This window comes from Oncorhynchus keta, chromosome 14 (genome assembly GCF_023373465.1).
Source record: "Oncorhynchus keta strain PuntledgeMale-10-30-2019 chromosome 14, Oket_V2, whole genome shotgun sequence".
In the NCBI taxonomy this organism is placed as follows: domain Eukaryota; kingdom Metazoa; phylum Chordata; class Actinopteri; order Salmoniformes; family Salmonidae; genus Oncorhynchus; species Oncorhynchus keta.
In genome coordinates, this window is record NC_068434.1 from 55,966,538 (window position 1) to 55,987,431 (window position 20,894).

A 20,894-nucleotide genomic window follows, 5' to 3' on the forward strand; every position below is an offset into this window, starting at 1 on the left:
AAGAGAGATGGGATTCGAAAGAGGAAAAAAGAGGGAGAAAGAGAGGGAAGGGTAGAAAGAAAGATGGACAGTTCTACACAGTAACACACATTTCAATGTAACTATATGCAAATATTGTAATAACCTCACTATTATGAAACATAATAATGTCAATGCGCAATGTGTTTGTGCACATGTATGTATGTGCGTGTGTGTATATATGCATGTATGTGGTTGTGTGTGTGAAGGCAACCTAAACAATGATCTATGTCAACTGTGTATGAAAAATTTATATGTACAGCATATGTAGCAGAAAAGCTGTAAAAAACAAACAAGATATGTGTCCTCCGAAGAGGGGGGATGATGGATGGATAAAAACAGTGATCTAACCAGATGTTTCTTCAGCTTGGGGATGAGTTTGGAGAGAATCTGATCGTGGTGCGCCTGGAAGCGCTGCAGTTTGGGAAACCCAGGAATGAAGAAACCTTAGAGGGAGACGGAGAGTTGTATGGTTAGACTGCTTCATTACCTTGTGTAAACACACAGATAACTCTTGTGGCTAGAACTCCATAACAGAATGTACTTACTGGTCAATAACTGTAATTCCATGTCTTTATTAAGATTGTATTACATATTCATATATTATTCCACTGGTAATGTAGCTGATTCCTATTATTGATTGGTCGGACCACAATGCATGACATATCTGTTCGGTTGAATCAATGTTTACGGGATATCTTATTGGTCAGCTCACCGTGCATGGCATGCTTCTGATTGGTCAGTAGCTGTGACAGGGCCCAGAAGGCGTCTTCCTCGTTCATGTACATCAGCAGCAAGGCGGCGACCTGGCTCATGCCCTGGCAGTAGCTCACCTCCTATAGGGTCAGAGGTCAAACTATGTCACTTTGATCACCAGGCTACATTTGTCCTGATTGTGTCTCCATAAAGTTAGAGACAGCTCAGTTGCCACTTGTTGTAGTGTTACAAAGCAGTTCATTGCTGAACATTGGGCTGAATCCTGATGCAAACATGTAAATATTTACATTATTTATGACTGAGGGAAGACTAACACAAACTCACCGTGTTGTAGACTGAATAGGCAGACAGGACATGAAATAAAGACTGCTGTCTGTGTAGACACAGAGAGGAGAGAGAGAGAGAGGTCAGTCATTCAGAGACTTAGAGGGGTAATTGCCATGGTTCAGGCAACATTCACTTCATACCTTATTATACTATAAATGTGTAGGATCTGAATTTGATCACTCTTTTGTTGCTGAGAATTTTCCTGCACCACAGTAAAGGCAGATGAACTTTGTGATTGAAATCAATTAACTGAAAAGATGAGGGGGGAGGGGTGTGTCTCTTTGTTAACAACAGCTGGTGCACGATCTCTAATGTTAAGGAGGTCCTGAGTTTTTGCTCGCCTGAGTTTAAAATATCTCTGCAGACCTTACTATTTACCAAGACAATTTTCATCTATATTTTTTGTAGCTGTCTTTTTTACTAATAAGTTGTGTATTTATTCCTTGTGTTAAAATGTATTTCTATAAAAAAATATATCTTTCTCTCTACATTGTTGGGAAGGGCCTGTAATTAATCATTTCACTGTTAGTCTACACCTGTTGTTTGCAAAGCACGTGACAAATAACATTTTATTTTATTTGTTCGGAATGATGATGAAATAATAACTTGCTAATTAGACTGCGTGTCTGTGGGTGTTTCTCGATATGCATACTCCAAGGGCATTCTCTTGAGTACGTTCTTATTAGGACAAGAGTGTGGAGAACGCATACATTTTACATTTGAGAAGCACTGTGCACTCCCATGCAACTGCATTACCTTTGACCTTTGAAAATAAATTGCATGTCGGCTGTTCATCTATGCTGGACTTTCAACGAGTACCCTCTGTAACTCATGTTAAATGTCAAACATTTGTAGATCTGAACATATGATTTAGTTTAATATTGCATTATCGTCAGTAAAGCAATTGAGACTATTAATCCCTTTTTCGTGTTTTGTATTATTTAGCTAAATAATACAAAACAAAAAAAGTTTACTTTATTACACAAGGTGAAGTTTTGACCACATCGAATTGGGGGGAGGATTACACCTCCTTTTTTTAATCAAGATTTAGTAATATAAATGTAACTTTCAACATTAATTTCCAATGGTATTGCACTTAACTACTGCTTTAGACTGCCTACTAATCGTAGTGAGAGTTGATGGAAAAAAAACTAGCCAATGTTTGCAATGATGAGAAAATAATCGCTGTTTTGACTGCCTGTCTTGCTTGTGTTATATATACACATTATGTATCAAAGGTATGTGGACACCCCTTCAAATTAGTGGATTCTGCTTTTTCAGCCACACCCGTTGCTGACAGGTGTATAAAATCGAACACACAGCCATGCAATCTCCATAGACAAACATTGGCAGTAGAATGACCTTACAGATGAAAACAGTGACTTTCAACGTGGCACCGTCACAGCATGCCACCTGTCCAACAAGTCAGTTCATCACATTTCTGCCCTGCTGGAGCTGCCCCGCTCAACTAGAAGTGCTGTTATTGTAAAGTGGAAATGTCTAGGAGCAACAACGGCTCAGCTGCGAAGTGTTAGTGCTGAAAAGCATAGCGCGTAAAAATCGGTTGCAGCACTGACAACTGAGTTCCAAATTGCCCCTGGAAGCAATGTCAGCATAACAACTGTTCGTCGGAAGCTTCATGAAATGGGTTTCCATGGCCGAGCATCCGCACACAAGCCTAAGATCACCATGCGCAATGCCAAGCGTTGGCTGGAGTGGTGTAAAGCTCGCCACCATTGGACTCTGGAGCAGTGGAAACGCGTTCTCTGGAGTGAAGAATCACGTTTCACCATCTGGCAGTCCAAAGGATGAAGAACGCTACCCGCCCCAATGCATAGTGCCAACTAATGCTTTTGTGGCTGAGTGGAAAGCCTTCCCAGAAGAGTGAAGACTGTTATAGCATCAACGGGGTGACCAGCTCCATATAAATGCCCATGCTTTCGAAATGAGATGTTCGACGAGCAGGTGTCCACATACTTTTGGCCACGTGGTGTACTTGCCTAATAACATGAAATAGACTGCTTTTGTGTTGTGCTTATGTTTGTAATACTGTTACAACAGACAACACAGTTTTTACGAACGTGTCGTATTTTGTGTACAACATGAAGTTTCACCCTCCATGTAAATGAGGGGAAGCAGCAGCGGAGCTACGAAGGCAGCAGAGCAGGCAGCAGAGCAGGCAGCAGAACAGGCAGCAGAGCAGGCAGCAGAGCAGGCAGCAGAACAGGGGCAGAGCAGGCAGCAGAGCAGGCAGCAGAGCAGGCAGCAGAGCAGGCAGCAGAGCAGGCAGCAGAACAGGCAGCAGAGCAGGCGGCAGAGCAGGCAGCAGAGCAGGCAGCAGAGCAGGCAGCAGAACAGGCAGCAGAGCAGGCAGCAGAGCAGGCAGCAGAACAGGCAGCAGAGCAGGCAGCAGAACAGGCAGCAGAACAGGCAGCAGAGCAGGCAGCAGAACAGGCAGCAGAACAGGCAGCAGAACAGGCAGCAGAGCAGGCAGCAGAACAGGCAGCAGAGCAGGCAGCAGAACAGGCAGCAGAACAGGCAGCAGAGCAGGCAGCAGCTACGTAAACATCTACCTACCAATAGCAACACGGGTTCCAGAAAATCCAAAACCGCAGCCACTCTAATATATAATGGACTGGGGGATCTGATCCTAGATCAGCACTAAGACATACACGAACACCCGCCCTTACCGTAGAATATACGTCTGCTGACTTACTTGAATCCGAATCGATCCATGAACATGATGTGGTTTCTAAACGTCCTGTTCACGTCCAGGTCGATCTGTTTGATTTCCTGGGAGAACATTCTGGCCTGTTCCTTCATCCTCTGAAAAAAAATGTAATTAAAACAATATATACATTTTCTAAATCCCTTGCACACTTCAAAAGCTTATTAGAAAGAAATGAACGGCAACAGTACACATGATTAATGCTAAAAAAAACAATCTAGAATATATATATTTTTTTCAAAATCATAGATTCTATAGTATAACATCTTTATATATTGACTGAATATCAAAAGCCATAATCCCCTGTCAGTAAACCTCTGTTATTGTGTGATGTGTGTGTGATCTTTGTAACTCCATGTCAACACCATCTGCCTGTTTTCAGCTCACATACAGTAACATAATCCTCTCTCTTTTTGGAGCCGCAACCAACAAACAATCAAAAACAATGTCACTATTATTAATATTGCTGAATGTAGCGACGGGTGGGAGGGAGTTGGGGTAGTTGTGAAAAGTAATGGTGCTATAAACATGAAATGGTCTTTGGTGTATAACATGACAATATTTTGTGTTCGGCATTCTGGCTTCTGGCTGCAATATGTGGGGGAAGATCAGAACACACGTATGTTCACGTACTGTATGTCTTAGTGCCTTCAGAAAGTATTCACACCCCTTTGCACATTTTGCACATTTTGCACATTTTGCACATTTTGCTGTGTTACAGCCTGAAGTTAAAGGGGATTACAGTTTTATTTTGTGTCACTGATCTGCACATAATACCCCATAATGTCAAAGTGGAATTATGATTTTAGAAATGTATAAAAAAAAAAAATTTAAAAAGCTGAAAATGTCTTGAGTCAATAAGTATTCAACCCCTTTGTGAAGCCGAAATTACTCCGGGAGTAAAAATGTGCTTAAAAAGTCAGATAACAAGATGCATGGACTAACTCTGTATGCAATAATTGTGTTTAACATGATTGTTTTCATGACTAACCCCACCTTTGATATAGTCAAACACAAATTCAACTACAAACACCAGGGATGTTTTCCAATGCCTCGCAAAGACAGTGACCTACTGGTAGATGGGTAAAACAAAGAAGCAGACATTGAATATCCCTTTGAGCATGTTGAAATGATTAATTACACTATGTACAGTATGGTGTATCAATACACCCAGTCACTACAAAGATACAGGCGTCCCTTTTAACTTAGTTGACGGAGAGGAAGGAAACCGCTCAGGGATTTCACCATGGGGGCCGGGCCAATAGTGGTTTTAAACCAGTTACAGTTAAATGGCTATGATAGGAGAAAACTGAGGATAGATAACCAATATTGTAGTTACTGCACAATACCAAGCTAAATGACAGAGCGAAAAGAAGGAAGCCTGTACAGAATAAAAACATACCAAAACATGCATTCTGTTTGCAATAAGGACCTAAAGTAATATTGCAAAGAATATGGCAAAGAAATGTAGTTTTTGTCCTGAATACAAAGCATTAAAGTGGTTGCTTAACTAAAGGTTTTGAGATTATGTTCCGGGACTTAGAGGTAATTTGTGGTTTAGTACGTTACCCTGCGTCACTGCTTCATTGCTCCAGACCACAGCAAGGGGGAGTTAGAGCACTGATTACGCTTTTGGGTGCCACGGCGCTAATGTGTCTCTACCTGACAATGAATGGGCGACATAAACCAAATAGGAATTGATAATTGTGCACGACTTCAAAATTGAATTTCAATTCACTGAATGATGAGGATAAAGGTGATTGAATTTAGAACAATTAGTGTAAGAATTTCTATTCCTCTGTCCTGCATGCGTACGTACACCCTGAAAAATACACATCTTTTTTTACATTTCTACTCGTCAGTATTACTTACTAAAACTGTTGTTACACAAAGGTTTTTATTCTAGACAAACGAAAATGTTCAATTATATTCTGTCACGTCCTGGCCTTAGTATTCTGTGTTTTCTTTATTATGTTGGTTAGGCCAGGGTGTGACATGGGTGATTTATGTGACTTGTTTTGTCTAGGGGTTTTGTAGTCTATGGGGTTGTGTTCAGTCGAGTGTTCTAGGTAAGTCTATGGTTGCCTGGAGTGGTTCTCAATCAGAGGCAGATGTTTATCGTTGTCTCTGATTGGGAACCATATTTAGGCAGCCATATTCTTTAGGTATCTTGTGGGTGATTGTTTCTGTCTCTGTGTTTTGCACCAGTTAGGACTGTTTCGGTTTTTCCACGGTTTCGTATTTTGTATAGTGTTCACATTTTCATCTTTCATTAAAGATGTTTATAAATAACCATGCTGCATTTTGTCTGTCTATCGTTGTCTCTGATTGGAAATCATACCTAGACAGCCTTTTTCCCACCTGTGTTTGTTGGTGATTCTTTTCTGTCTAGCTGTTTTGTTTGCCTGACAGAACTGTTCGCTTTCGTTCTCCTATTTGTTGTTTTGTTTGAGTGTTTTTTTAAATAAATATCATGAACACTCACCACGCTGCGCTTTGGTACACTCCTTTCATTGATGACGATAGTCGTTACACTACCGATTGCTGCAGCTGTACACAGTCCATCTGTAAATAGCCCATCCAACAAACTACCTACCTCATCCCATATTTGTTTTAGTTTTTCTGCTCTTTGCACACAAGTATTTCTACTTGCACATCTATCACTTCAGTGTTAACTGCTAAATTGTAATGACTTCGCCACTATGGCCTATTGTTTGCCTTACCTCCTTACTTAATGTGCACACACTGTATACATAGTTTTCTATTGTGTTATTGACTGTACGTTTATTTATCCCATGTGTAACTCTGTTCTGTTGTTTTTGTCACACTGCTTTGCTTTATCTTGGTCAGGTTGCAGTTGTAAATGAGAACTTGTCCTCAAGTGGCCTACCTGGTTAAATAAAAGTGAAATATATATATATATATATATATATATATATATTTTTTTTTTAAGAACCACTGTATGTTTGGGGCCAATCCAACACAACACATCACTGAAATCCACTTCATATTTTCAAGCACGGTGGTGGCTGCATCATGTTATGGGTATGCTTGTCATTGGAAAGGACTAGGGATTTTTCTGTTTTGGATAAAAATAAACGGAATAGAGCTAAGCACAGGCAAAGCCTTAGAGGAAAACCTGGTTCAGTGTGCTTTTCAACAGACACTGGCAGACAAATCTATGGCAAGACATAAAAATAGCTGAACACCAATGGTCAACAACAAACCTGACAGAGCTTGAAGAAAATTGTACAGAGACTTGCCCAGAAAGACTCACAGCTCTAATCGCTGCCAAAGGTGATTCTAACATGTATTGAATACTTATCTAATTTAAAATATATTAGTGTTTTATGTTCCATTACTACTTTGACATTACAGAGAATTTTGTGTAGATTGTTGACAATTTAAAAAAAAACGAAATCAATTTGAATCCCACTTTGTACAAATGTAGGGGGAAGACAGGGACATTACTGTATCATACCATTACCATACGAATCACAGGGTATTTATCTCTGGCCGGGTAATCAGGGTATTCAGTATTGTTGAATAGGTTGTTTTTCATTGACTCTAACCATGTAGTGATCCTGGTTTCTGATAGCAGAGCTTTGCACAAGGACATCACAGTCACCTTCAAATCATAACAGCAGAGATTTCATGGTTTAGTGGTCCTGAGTGACCACTGGCTTTAGACTGCATTGTGCTGGTTGGAGCATGGTATCAAATCCCTGTGTGTTGGATAAATGCTGGGTACACCTATGCACTGTTTAGAGTAGATGCTTGATGAATCAACAGTGCATGTGTGTGTGCGCGTGCCGTGTTAGAAACTGGGTACTCTTTTACCTCATACTTCCCCTCGTTCTCATTCTTCAACTTCTCCACATCCAGCATCAGGGCCCAGGCCTGTCCTCTCAGCTGCAGGGGGAGACCCTTATACACACGCTTTACCATCTGAGAGGAGAGCAGGGGGACACAGGAGAGACAGGGGTTAGACAGGGGGAGAATGGGGAAAAACAAAATGGCAGGAGTTCAGGCAGAAGTGTTAATGTTCAATGAGCATTTAAGACTAATATACACATTTATAAACACAAGTGAAGGGTGTGGTGTGTGTCTGTGTAAGCGAGAGAGAGAGAGCGAGAGAGAGCGAGAGAGAGAGCGAGAGAGTTATTCTCACCCTGTCACTGTTCCAGTATTTATCCCATTTTTTCACCATCTTCAGCCATTTTTCTACCCTTTCAATTTCCAGGTTCTTTTTCTGTCAGGGCAAAACCCGAAAATACATTTGAAACTAGGCAAAATGTTACGTATGCAAAATGAAGACACATTAACAAGACGCGTTTACACATGCAGTATAGTACAGTACAGAACAGAGTATTTACAATGTTTCTTCTAAAACTACAACCAAATGAACTCTCTTTGTGGGATCATATAAAAGATCACTTGACGTGAGAACCTGGTGTCCTGCCCCCACTGCCATGACTGGCATGTGCTGGTTTGTACATGTAACATTGAGGAGAGCGTATCAAGTTCTGCCCAAGGTTAAATGTGGTATTAATTGAATCAATCACGGCCACATGACCGGTTCTAAGGTGTGAGGTAGCAGAGCTCCCATTCCAGAAGTGTGTGAGATGCCTAAGGATCGGCTTCACCTTAGATGGATTGTGGCCCTGCTCCAGGGTTTCACTAAGTTAGCAGAAGGTCATGGATTGGCTAATACATACACATCGAGCACGCACTAAGCATTGACATATTTCCACGGACACACACACACACACACACACACACACACACACACACACACACACACACACACACACACACACACACACACACACACACACACACACACACACACACACACACACACACACACACACACACACTACAGCTGGACCTGGAACATTACACCTCTACATGTTAGAGGTCACACTTGAAAGGTTAGTTAGTAGATTCTGTACACCACTTAACGGAAACTGTCGTGTGTGTCTCTTGACTTTTGATGCATATATTGCATTTCCCCTTCTTACCTTCTCCTCATGTGCACTAGGGGCTGGCAGATCCTCGTCACTGTGGAAAAAGAATGGACAACAACAGTAAGATTCACGTAATGTGTACAATACTGTACACAGAAACCCAGTTTGACTTACTGCAGAAACCCGAAACGGTCAGTGACTCTGTAAATACTGTAATCTGCATCCTCCCAGGGGTCAATCTCCACCCCCTCCTGTCTGCCCTGGAATAACACACAGACACAGACACATCAGAAACAGCACACAGACCAGGTAAAACATGCAGTACGTTGGCCTGTTGCTTTAAAATGGTTAAATCAAGTCAGGCATTAGGGCCTTTGAATATGAGCCATTGGGAAAAACACAACACACACAACACACGCTGTGCTTCTCTAGAGAACAATACACTTGATTTTAGTACAAACGCATCACATCGCTGTGCCTGCCTCAAAGACGACACAAATGGATGCATTGTGTCTATCTATGCTGTGTTAAATCGTGGCCAATATAAAAGAAAATCTCATTGCCTTATGTACATCGTCGCGCAGATATTGCCCAAGGGGCAGAGGACAATTTTCTTTCAGGACTAGTCAATGGACTACATAGATGTGGCCAACTATTAGAAAGCATAGAAAGCTATCAGAAAGCAGGTTGCGGGGCAAAGAGAGAGAGGGTCGATACATACAGCCTACAGACACCAAACCATGCCATCACAGATGAACGGTCTCAGCGATGATGCCCACACTGCAAATGGTGTCGAGTGTGAGAAAGTGAGAGGGCTAAAAATAGATCCTAGTGGAAGTCATTTGGGGAGAGAAAGCAAAGAGAGGAAAGGGGGAGATTGATATAATTAAACAGTGAAAGGGAGATGAGAAGGAATGTGTGGAAAGCGAGAGAGGGGGGGAGAACGAGAGAGAGGGGGAGAGAGCGAGAGAGAGAGACACATGGTCAGAGAACCTGCATGGACTTTCCGATATTCCTCCAAGCATACCTATGTCCGTGGCCTGGAGGATACCTGACTCTTTCTGCAATCAACAACACAATCAGAAAAACGGCCAGTCGGCTGCTTTGTTAAGGGACAATGTGGACCACCCAGACTTTCAATGTAGCAACTGTTTGCTTGTAGAGGACTACAAGAGCAAAGTGACTACTCTTGGCAAAAAAGTGTTGAGTCTATACAAGCTACTGGGGAATCCACACCCGCTTAGTTTTTCTCTCTTTACCCCAGTAGCAGGACGCCGCTCTGACCTGATGGAAGTGTTGTTGCCGTGTCGGCTCTCCACAGCCGACTGGCCGGTACTCTGCAGGGATCCCTCACATGAAGAGGTATCCCCCTTCCCTGGAGAATGGAGCTAGTAGGATGCTCCTGGGTGACTTGGGGGATGTTCCTGTTCTCAATATTGCCAACCAGCCATGGAGATACGTCACTCGCCATGGAAGTCGAAAACAGCGTCCTCTGGTAACGGGAGCCTCATTGGAGATATTAAGCCCGGACCGGACACAGACCAGAAACAGCTTTAATGCCCTTTAATGCCCTGTTCCGGCACGATCTTCCCTGGGGGATTGTGGTTCGAGATCGGATCCGGAGGTACTCCGGCCTATTCATCATCCACGATGGATACTACAACTGGCTCGGGTCCATCGGGCCCCACCACCCTTCCGTCCTCGAGGGGTTTGTGAAACCACTCGAGGCGAAAGAATGAACGGACTTACTCAGCCATTGCACCAGCTGTCATCATCGACAGTTCTATTGTAAGAAACACCTTGGTTCCCAGGGCAAAATCCCTGTGCTATCCTGGAGCACAAGTACAGGACATTACAAGGCGGCTTCTGACCGTTCTACGACAGATGCCGTGAGCTGATGCTGTCGTAGTCCATGTGGGGTCAAACGATATAAGGAGGGCTAGATCGGAATTTCTGAAAATGGATTTTAAAGAACTGATTATAGCACTAAAAGATTCCAAAAAGCGGCCAATTATTTCAGGTCCTGTACCATCGTTGGGCCGCGGGTGTGAAAGTTTCAGCAGGCTACTGGCATTACACACTTGGCTGAAAGATTGCAGTAGCTCTGTTCGAATCACTTTTAAAAATAACTTTGACACTTTCTGGAAACAGATCATTCTCTACAGGAATGACGGAGTCTATCCAAATCATCTTGGCTCTTGGACTCTGTCCACACATTTCAAGGCTGCAGTGAGACAATGACTTATAAATGACCCAATACCAGTTCAATTAATCCCTACGATTGTGTCGGCGAGTTGTCAAAATGTTGCAGCAAATGTACATTATCCCAGTGGAGTTGCCAGACACAATGTAAGTAACTTACTTTATGCCACCCTGCCCTGAATGTCTCTGTTGATCCTAGAGATATTGTATACAGTAATCATGTCGCTATGAACCAGAGTTATACTGTTAGCACTGAGGCGTTGTGCCCAAGTAGGTAGTTGACTGTGTGCAGATCACCCTACACCATTGGCTCAAATATAATGTCTACTTCTGATAAGCTTCCCAATGCTAAAATGCTAAAAATAGCTCACCTTAACATACCGAGTCAAAAGTTAGGACACACCTACTCATTCAAGGGTTTTTCTTTATTTTTTACTATTTTCTACCTTGTAGAATAATAGTGAAGACATCAAAACTATTAAATAACACATACGGAATCATGTAGTAACAAAAAAAGTATTAAGGAAATCTAAATATATTTTCTATTTTAGATTTTTCAAAGTAGCCACCCTTTGCCTTGATGACAGCTTTGCACACTCTTGGCGTTCTCTCAACCAGCTTCATGAGGTAGTCACCTGGAATGCATTTCAATTAACAAGTGGACCTTGTTAAAAGTTAATTTGTGAAATGTCTTTCCTTCTTAATGCTTTTGAGCCAATCAGTTGTGTTGTGACAAGGTAGGGGTGGTATACAGAAGATATCCCTATTAGGTAAAGAACCAAGTCTATATTATGGCAAGAAAAGCTCAAATAAGCAAAGAGAAGCGACAGTCCATCATTACTTTAAACACATGGTCAGTCAATCCGGACAATTTCGAGAAATTTTAAAGTTTCAAGTGCAGTCGCAAAAACCATCAAGTGCTATGATGAAACTGGCTCTCATAAGGACCGTCACAGGAAAGGAAGACCCAGAGTTACCACAGCTGCAGACGATAAGTTCATAAGAGTTACCAGCCTCAAAAATTGCCCAAATAGCCCAAATAAATGCTTCACAGAGTTCAAGTAACAGACATCTCAACATCAACTGTTCAGAGGAGACTGCGTGAATCAGGCCTTCATGGTCGAACTGATGCAAAGAAACCACTACTAAAGGACACTAACAATAAGAAGAGACTTGCTTGGGCCAAGAAACATGAGCAATGTACATTAGACCTGTGGAAATCTGTCATTTGGTCTGATGAGTCAAATTTGAGATTTTTGGTTCCAACCACCGTTTATATTTGGACTTTTTTGGTTACTACATGATTCCGTATGTGTTATTTAATAGTTCTGATGTCTTGTTCTAATGTCTACAATGTAGGATATAGTAAAAATAAAGAAAAACCCTTGAATGTGTAGGTGTGTCCTAACTTTTGACTGGTATTAGAGAGAAAAATTACATATTTACCTGATTTGTTTGTTATTAATAGTTAGCATTCAATACTTAACAAATAGTAGGATATTTCTGTTCAGTTTAATTCAGTGTTTCTGTAAAGAGATGCTTTCCACTCTAGCTTCCTGCAGGTAGTCTGGGCATATGGTCAAGTAAAACGGGTTTTGGTAGAGATACAGTTGAAGACGGAAGTTTACATATACCTTAGCCAAATACATTTAAAGTCAGTTTTTCACAATTCCTGACATTTAATCCTATCAAACATTCCCTGTCTCAGGTCAGTTAGGATCACCACTTTATTTTAAGAATGTGAAATGTCTGAATAATAGTAGAGAATGATTTATTCCAGCTTTTTCTTTCATCACATTCCCAGTGGGTAAGAAGTTTACATACACTCAATTAGTATTTGGCAGCATTGCCTTTAAATTGTTTATCTTGGGTCAAACGTTCCACAAGCTCCCCACAATAAGTTGGGTGAATTTTGGCACATTCCTCCTGACAAAGCTGGTGTAACTGAGTCAGGTTTGTAGGCCTGCTTGCTCGCACATGCTTTTTCAGTTGGGGTCATTGTCCATTTGGAAGACCCATTTGGGAACAAGCTTTAACTTCCTGACTGATGTGTTGAGATGTTGCTTCAATATATCCACATAATTGTCCTGCCTCACGATGCCATCTATTTTGTGAAGTGCACAAAGTGCACCTCCTGCAGCAAAGCACCCCCACAACATGATGCTGCCATCCCCGTGCTTCACGGTTGGGATGGTGTTCTTTGGCTTGCAAGCCTCCCCCTTTTTCCTCCAAACATAATGATGGTAATTATGGCCAAACAGTTCTATTTTTGTTTCATCAGACCAGAGGACATTTCTCCAAAATGTACGATCTTTGTCCCCATGTGCAGTTGCAAACCGTAGTCTAGCGTTTTTATGGCGGTTTTGGAATAGTGGCTTCTTCCTTGCTGAGCGGCCTTTCAGGTTATGTCGATATAGGACTCGTTTTACTGTGGATATAGATCCTTTTGTACCTGTTTCCTCCAGCATCTTCACAAGGTCCTTTGCTGTTGTTCTGGGATCGATTTGCACGTTTTGCACCTAAGTACGTTCAAATCTAGGAGACAGAACGAGTCTCCTTTCTGAGCGGTATGACGGCTGCGTGGTCCCATGGTGTTTATACTTGCGTACTACTGTTTGTACAGATGAACATGGTACCTTCAGGCATTTGGAAATTGCTCACAAAGGATGAACCAGACTTGTAGAGGTCTACATTTTTTTTCTGAGGTCTTGATTTCAAGCAAAGAGGCACTGGCTTTGAAGGTAGGTCTTGAAATACATCAACAGGTACAACTCCAGTTGACTCAAATGATGTAAATTAGTCTATCAGATGCTTCTAAAGCCATGACATAATGTTCTGGAATAAATTAAGCTATTTAAAGGCACAGTCAACTTACTGTGTGTAAACTTCTGACCCACTGGAATTATGATACAGTTAATTATTAGTGAAATAATCTGTCTGTAAACAATTGTTGGAAAAATTACTTGTGTCATGCACAAAGTAGATGTCTTAACCGACTTCCCAAAACTATAGTTTGTTAACAAGAAATGTGTGGAGTGGTTGAAAAACGAGTTTTAATGACTCCAACCTAAGTGCATGTAATCTTCTGACTTCAACTGTATTTTCAGCTGACAATGACTTGGTAATGATAATCTAAAGCTGGCATTCTATAGACAAGATGTGGTGTGTGTGACCCGAGATAGAGATAGTCTGGAAGAGTTTAGAACAGTGCCTCAATGTCTCATCTTCCTGGCATCTGGGAATCTAAGCCAGGTTGGAAGTAAAACAACATCCCCTGCAGATAACCAGGACATGAACCAAGGGGTCTTATGGGAAGGTTGGAACCAGGCTGACTAAGCATTTTTAGGTCTTATATTACTGATAATGAAAAAAGCAGATGTTAAGCATTCGGCAACACACTTCGGAGTGTGGGGTCGATGGTTTCATTATTGCAATAATTAAATCGATATTAAATAAAGATGATTGTTTGAAGAAATGACAAAGTCTCTCTCAGAACTGAATTTCCACTACAAGCCTAAGAAACAAGGTTCCTGAAATTAATAACTTTGATAATACCTTTGACGATACAGTGGTAGCAATACATGGTTATAACACCCACAGGAAAGACAGACATGCCATTGGGGGTGGTGTTGCGGTCTATATTCAGAATCACAGTCCTGTAAAGCATAGAGACAATTTCAGGTTAAATACTGTTGAAGCAATATGCCTCATGTAAATCCCATTCGTGTGGGAAGCTGCTATAGACCAAGTCAGTATCTGGATAATATGTGTGAAATGCTTTGAAATGCTATATATGATATCAACAGAGAGGTATATTTTCTGGGTGATTTCATTATTGACTTGAATGAAATCATCAACACGTATTGATCACATCTTTACTAATGTTGCAGAAATGTGCTTAAAGCAGTACAGCCATTGGATGCAGTGATCACAATATAGTAGCCGTATCTAGGAGAACCAAAGTTCCAAAAGCTGGGCCATACATAGTGTATAAGAGGTCATAGAATATGTTTTGTAGTGATTCTTATGTTGATGATGTAAAGAATATTTGCTGGTCTGTGGTGTGTAATAAACAACCAGATGCTGCACTTGACACATTTATGAAATGCTTATTCCAGTTATTAATAAGCATGCGCCCATTAAGAAGAGGACTGTAAAAACTTAAATCCCATTGGATCTATGAGGAATTTTAAAAATGGTATGGTTGAAAGGGATGAGGCAAAATGTATGGCAAATATGGCTGGCAGCACAACCGATTGGCAAATGTACTGAAAATTGAGAAATTAATCACTAAACTGAATAAAAAGAAGAAGAAACTATACTATGAAGCAAAGTGATAATTAAATAAATAATGATAGTAAAAAGCTTTGGAGCACCTTAAATACAATTTTGGGCAAAAAGGCCAACAACTCCATCATTCATTGAATCAGATTACTAATTCATCACAAAACCAACTACTTTAATGATAAAAAAAGTATTTAGTCAGCCACCAATTGTGCAAGTTCTCCCACTTAAAAAGATGAGAGAGGCCTGTAATTTTCATCACAGGTACACTTCAACTATGACAGACAAAATGAGAAAAAAATCCAGAAAATCACATTGTAGGATTTTTAATGAATTCATTTGCAAATTGTGGTGGAAAATAAGTATTTGGTCAATAACAATACTTTGTTATATACCCTTTGTTGGCAATGACAGAGGTCAAACGTTTTCTGTAAGTCTTCACAAGGTTTTCACACACTGTTGCTGGTATTTTGGCCCATTCCTCCATGCAGGTCTCCTCTAGAGCAGTGATGCTTTGGGGCTGTTGCTGGGCAACACGGACTTTCAACTCCCTCCAAAGATTTTCTATGGGGTTGAGATCTGGAGATTGGCTAGACCACTCCAGGACCTTGAAATGCTTTTTACGAAGCCACTCCTTCGTTGTCCGGGCGGTGTGTTTGGGATCATTGTCATGCTGAAAGACCCAGACAATGAACCCAAGCATACTTACAAAGTTGTAGCAAAATGGCGTTTATACAAATCTGCACTGTTGAAAACTAAGTGTCAGTCTAAAAGAGATAATGCCTAGATGCTTGTTATAGTGGAGATGGCTGGGCTAATGAGACAGTGGATTTCGCAGTCAGATGGAACCGAGTAAATAGGCATTTTAACGTCAAAGATTTAACTTGTGGAATAGACACCGGCTGGAAAGCAGTTTTAACCAATAAGCATTCAGGATTAGACCCACCCATTGTATAATAAGTCATAACTTTGTTGACAACATCAAAGGGCAGCAAAGTTGTTGTCTTTGCCAAACAGAAACAGAAATGGCACACTGACTAAGCCATCTGCACATCACATTAAACAGAACACCCATGGTGAATTGTGCTAAAAACATGGTGTCCGTTCTGTCACCACCTGAGGTCTGAGACAGTGTGTGCTTCTTCTGTTCTTCTGTTCAAAGTCAAACACCCCATAGACAGTAGTATTCTACAGACAGACAGAAATCACCTGATTTCTGGTTCAGTAGTTTAGAGAGACCATGGTGTAATCTATTGCTATGGTCTAGCTATGGCCGTTGTCACAGGTGTTGCTAAGGCCAGACATGGTCCCCTCTACAGATGTAGGATCGTAATATGATCACCCAATTGCAGGATTACTTTCCTGCAATGCAGCAAATGTTTGTCATTTCAACTTTGAACAATCAGACTTAATTTCCCCTTACAAAAAGTGTATCAAACTCTACAAAAAGGTCCATTAATTACAATAAAAATCATAACTCACATTTGTTGTTGCTACAGGATTATTTTCCTGCTGTAGAAACAGTATGTTTTCTCATGTCTCGTTGCCTGTGAGCTAAATTCAACTCTGTCTCGTTCCTACTCGCTCTCTCTTGCTATTTCGAGAGTCAACCGTCTCATTCGCTGTAGTTCTCTCCCTCCCTCTTGCTCTTTCCAGTGTCAGCGTGTCTGCTGACCCCAATTTGAAGAGGGAACACTGTCAGACAGATATTGCTAGGGCAATTGGGTCGCTTGAAGTTCACGTCCTCTCGTTTGTACTAAATAGACTGCAAAACCTTTCATTTTAGAATGTACACTTCTCCAGGTTTTATAGAATTAACAACATACTCTTACAGTATGATTGTGTTTTCCTGGCAACTGTGACCATTATGTCTAAATCTCCTCAACATCGTATTATATAATAATTTCCTGTTACACAACAAACCACAAGCATGCTATTAGGCTTCTTCATAAACCCACACAGACAATGCTTAGCAACACACACACACACACACACACACACGCACACACACACACACACACACACACACACACACACACACACACACACACACACACACACACACACACACACACACACACACACACACACACACACACACACACACACACACACACACACACACACACACACACACACACACTCACACACACTCACACTCGGTTTCTCTTTCTTATCCCTCTTAGAGCGCCGGTCGTGCTTTTTAGCGACACGCTCAAACACGTGTGAACTCTTCCTCCTGTGTGAACAGATGGACAACACACAGGCAGAGAGGACACGTGGTACAGTCAGACGGGATATAACTCCATGACATGTTCTGAAAATGGAATGCATGTTGTTTGAAGTGCAAACTCAGGCCAAGTGAATCAACATCTGATCACCAAGGATGTGCATTAGAAAGTGCACTTGCTTATGTGTGGACATAACAAGACCTTTGCTGTTTGGTTTTGACTGGTGTGGTTGATCTATTTCCTTGTTTATGGAAGGTGATGGAGGTGGTGCAGTCTACCTACATAAGTAGACCGGTCTTAGACTAACTTATTTATGGATACATCAATGCAGGCCTGGAGCTAAACAGCACTATTGCCATGCTATGTTATGCTATGCTATGCTATGCTATGCTATGCTATGCTATGCTCTGTAACTAATATGACTGTTACTGGAACTAAGTAAGAACTGAACTGATGTCTATGAACTTTCAAACCTTATCTAGGAGTTCTCCAACTGTAGAAGCCTTTGTTGGACAGGTCGCTTGGGTTATTTTGGTCGTCGGTAAACGAGAAATAACTAATCAAACCGTTTACAGCATCCTGAAAGCCTGAATGCTGTATTTGACGAACGCCACCCACCGTATCATATTTCAAGATGATGTCAGCGCGTTCCTCTGCTATCAATGTCTCAATGTCTTTCTTCATGTCAATATCTGAAAAGGCAAATAAAGCACAAACCATGTCAAATCAGAGGTGCTTTGGCTTGCACGGTTGTGGCCAAAAGTATAACAGACATGCTCTTAATTTTACGTCGGCCTAACTGGCTACTGGATAGACGTCGGTGATAAAAACAAATGTAAAAGCATTGGCCGATGTCCGTTTAAAGAGAAGGTGATATTGTTTTTGTCCATTCAGTTGGTTAATTCACTATTGTTGATCATAAGCCTGTAACCGGCTCCACTACAGAGCTCTGACCAGCATGTGTCCACTCCTCAGCTAAGTGTTGACACAGTGTCACACTACAGCTGAATGCACTTGACATGCCCTTATAGTGGTGGCGTAGTTTAAAACCTGGTGGGCCACTGTGTGTGTCTATTGAGTAAGATAATAAAACCATAGTAAAAACTGCAGATTTTAACGTGTGAAAGCTAAACAGAACACAGGTTTGAGAAGCAGAGAGCAGTGAAAGCTAAACAGAACACAGGTTTGAGAAGCAGAGAGCAGTGAAAGCTAAACAGAACACAGGTTTGAGAAGCAGAGAGCAGTGAAAGCTAAACAGAACACAGGTTTGAGAAGCAGAGAGCAATGTGGATGTATAATATGTTGGCAGTGTGTGAAGGGGATGTCAGTGTGTGTGTCTGTCTGTTCTGTGGATCAGTAATATAAGCCCCCTGGGATCCAAGAGTCCTGCCAGTGTTTGGCTGACAGTACCCGCTAACCCCCATCTTCCTCCTCCTCCCTTCCCCGCTCTCTCTGCACCCTCCTACACAGGAATCTACCTCACACACGCACACAAACACACACACACACACACGTCTCTGCACAATGTAATTAGGTAATGCCAATCATCCAAAAAGTATGAGGGCAATCATTTCAAGGGCCCTCAGATGTACGTTGTGTGGGCCTGTTTGAGAAGATGGATAGCCAGTGTAGGCCTACAGCAGTATGTGTTTGACTGAGAGGTGAATATTGATTTCACGGCCCTCCAACCTGTTACAATGCATTCTGACCTCATTGAGTTGACCTTTCCACACATGACAGAGTGTGGCATATGTATGTCTATGCCTCTGTGGTGCTACACCCCAGCAAGCACAGGTTTCTCCCTCAATCCATCATATGAACAGACCTTATCAGTGGGATCCCGACAGCACAAGAATGTTTATAGTGTACTCTCCAAAACAAAACAGCGGGATGGGCCTAATCCCAGTTAATCCACACTTTCCATGGGCTGCATCATTACCAGTGTCCTGGTTCCAGATCAGTCATAATCTGGACCACAGCAGGACACGTCCAACATCTGGATTGTATCACTATCTTTGGGGGCAGGATGACACAACCAATGGTTGTTATTTTCCAACTTGATTGCAAAGGCAGCTTCGGAACAAAGGAATTGTAATTCCATCACTCTGGTATCTCTTAAATGAAGTTGTGTGACTGGCTTTCAACTAGAGGTCGACCGATGAATCGGAATGGCCGATTAATTAGGGTCGATTTCAAGTTTTCATGACAATCAGAAATTGGTATTTTTGGACACCGATTTTGCAGATTTTTAAAATTATTTTTTTATAACTTTATTTAACGAGGCAAGTCAGTTAAGAACACATTCTTATTTTCAATGACGGCCTAGGAACAGTGGGTTAACTACCTTGTTCAGGGGCAGAACGACAGATTTTTACCTTGTCAGCTCAGGGATTCAATCTTGCAACCTTACAGTTAACCAGTCCAGCGCTCTAAACCACCTGCCTCACGAGGAGCCTGTCTGTTACGCGAATGCAGTAAGAAGCCACGGTAAGTTGCTAGATAGCATTAAACGTATCTTATAAAAGACAATCAATCAATCGTAATCACTAGTTATAACTACACATTATTACTAGTTTATCTAGCGTGTCCTGCGTTGCATATAATCGATGCGGTGGGCATTCGCGAAAGAGGACTGTCGTTGCTCCAACGTGTACCTAACCATAATTATGACATAACATTAAAGGTTGTGCAATGTAACAGCAATATTTAGACTTAGGGATGCCATCCGTTAGATAAAATACGGAACAGTTCCGTATTTCACTGAAAGAATAAACGTTTATTATAGTTTCTGGATTCGACCATATTAATGACCTTAGGCTCGTATTTCTGTGTATTATTATGTTATAATTAAGTCTACGATTTGATAGAGCAGTCTGACTGAGCGGTGGTAGGCAGCAGCAGGCTCGTAAGCATACATTCAAAAAGCACTTTTGTGCGTTTTGTCAGCAGCTCTTCGCTGTGCTTCAAGCATTACGCTGTTTATGGCTTCAAGCCTATCAACTCCCGAGATTAAGTTGGTGGAACCGATGTGAAATGGCTAGCTAGTTAGCGGGGTGTGCGCTAATAGCGTTTCAAACGTCACTCGCTCTGAGACTTGGGGTAGTTGTTCCTCTTGCTCTGCATGGGTAACGCTGCTTTGATGGTGGCTGTTGTCGATGTGTCCCTGGTTCGAGCCCAGGTAGAGGCGAGGAGAGGGATGAAAGCTATACTGTTATACTGGCAATACTAAAGTGCCTATAAGCACATCCAATAGTCAAAGGTATATGAAATACAAATGGTATAGAGAGGAAAAGTCCTATAATTCCTATAATAACTACAACCTAAAACGTCTTACCTTGGAATATTGAAGACTCATGTTAAAAGGAACCACCAGGTTCATATGTTCTCATGTTCTGAACAAGGAACTTAAGCGTTAGC

At 41.5% G+C, this 20,894-nt stretch overlaps 2 protein-coding genes across 4 annotated transcripts in view; one reads left to right on the forward strand and one right to left on the reverse strand.

The window, feature by feature from the left end:
* Nucleotides 1-20,894, forward strand: part of LOC127907315 (uncharacterized) — a 340,804-nt gene that overhangs the window by 279,235 nt on the left and 40,675 nt on the right. The gene's annotated exons all lie outside the window — the stretch shown is intronic.
* The window catches only part of LOC118393637 (USP6 N-terminal-like protein), a 32,016-nt gene that overhangs the window by 8,480 nt on the left and 2,642 nt on the right, over nt 1-20,894 (reverse strand). Inside the window, exons 2-11 of one of the 3 annotated variants that reach the window (XM_035786498.2) lie at nt 18,096-18,169; nt 17,404-17,485; nt 8,935-9,020; nt 8,815-8,854; nt 7,962-8,042; nt 7,631-7,738; nt 3,779-3,888; nt 1,060-1,108; nt 734-854; nt 370-464 (exon numbers count right to left, since the gene is read on the reverse strand). In XM_035786498.2, coding sequence (XP_035642391.1) covers nt 370-464; nt 734-854; nt 1,060-1,108; nt 3,779-3,888; nt 7,631-7,738; nt 7,962-8,042; nt 8,815-8,854; nt 8,935-9,020; nt 17,404-17,485; nt 18,096-18,103 — 780 coding nt within the window. In that variant the 5' untranslated portion in view covers nt 18,104-18,169. Of the gene's footprint in view, nt 1-369; nt 465-733; nt 855-1,059; nt 1,109-3,778; nt 3,889-7,630; nt 7,739-7,961; nt 8,043-8,814; nt 8,855-8,934; nt 9,021-16,728; nt 17,169-17,403; nt 17,486-18,095; nt 18,170-20,894 lie in introns of those variants that run through there. The other 2 variants (XM_035786499.2, XM_035786500.2) reach the window with 2 other exon arrangements.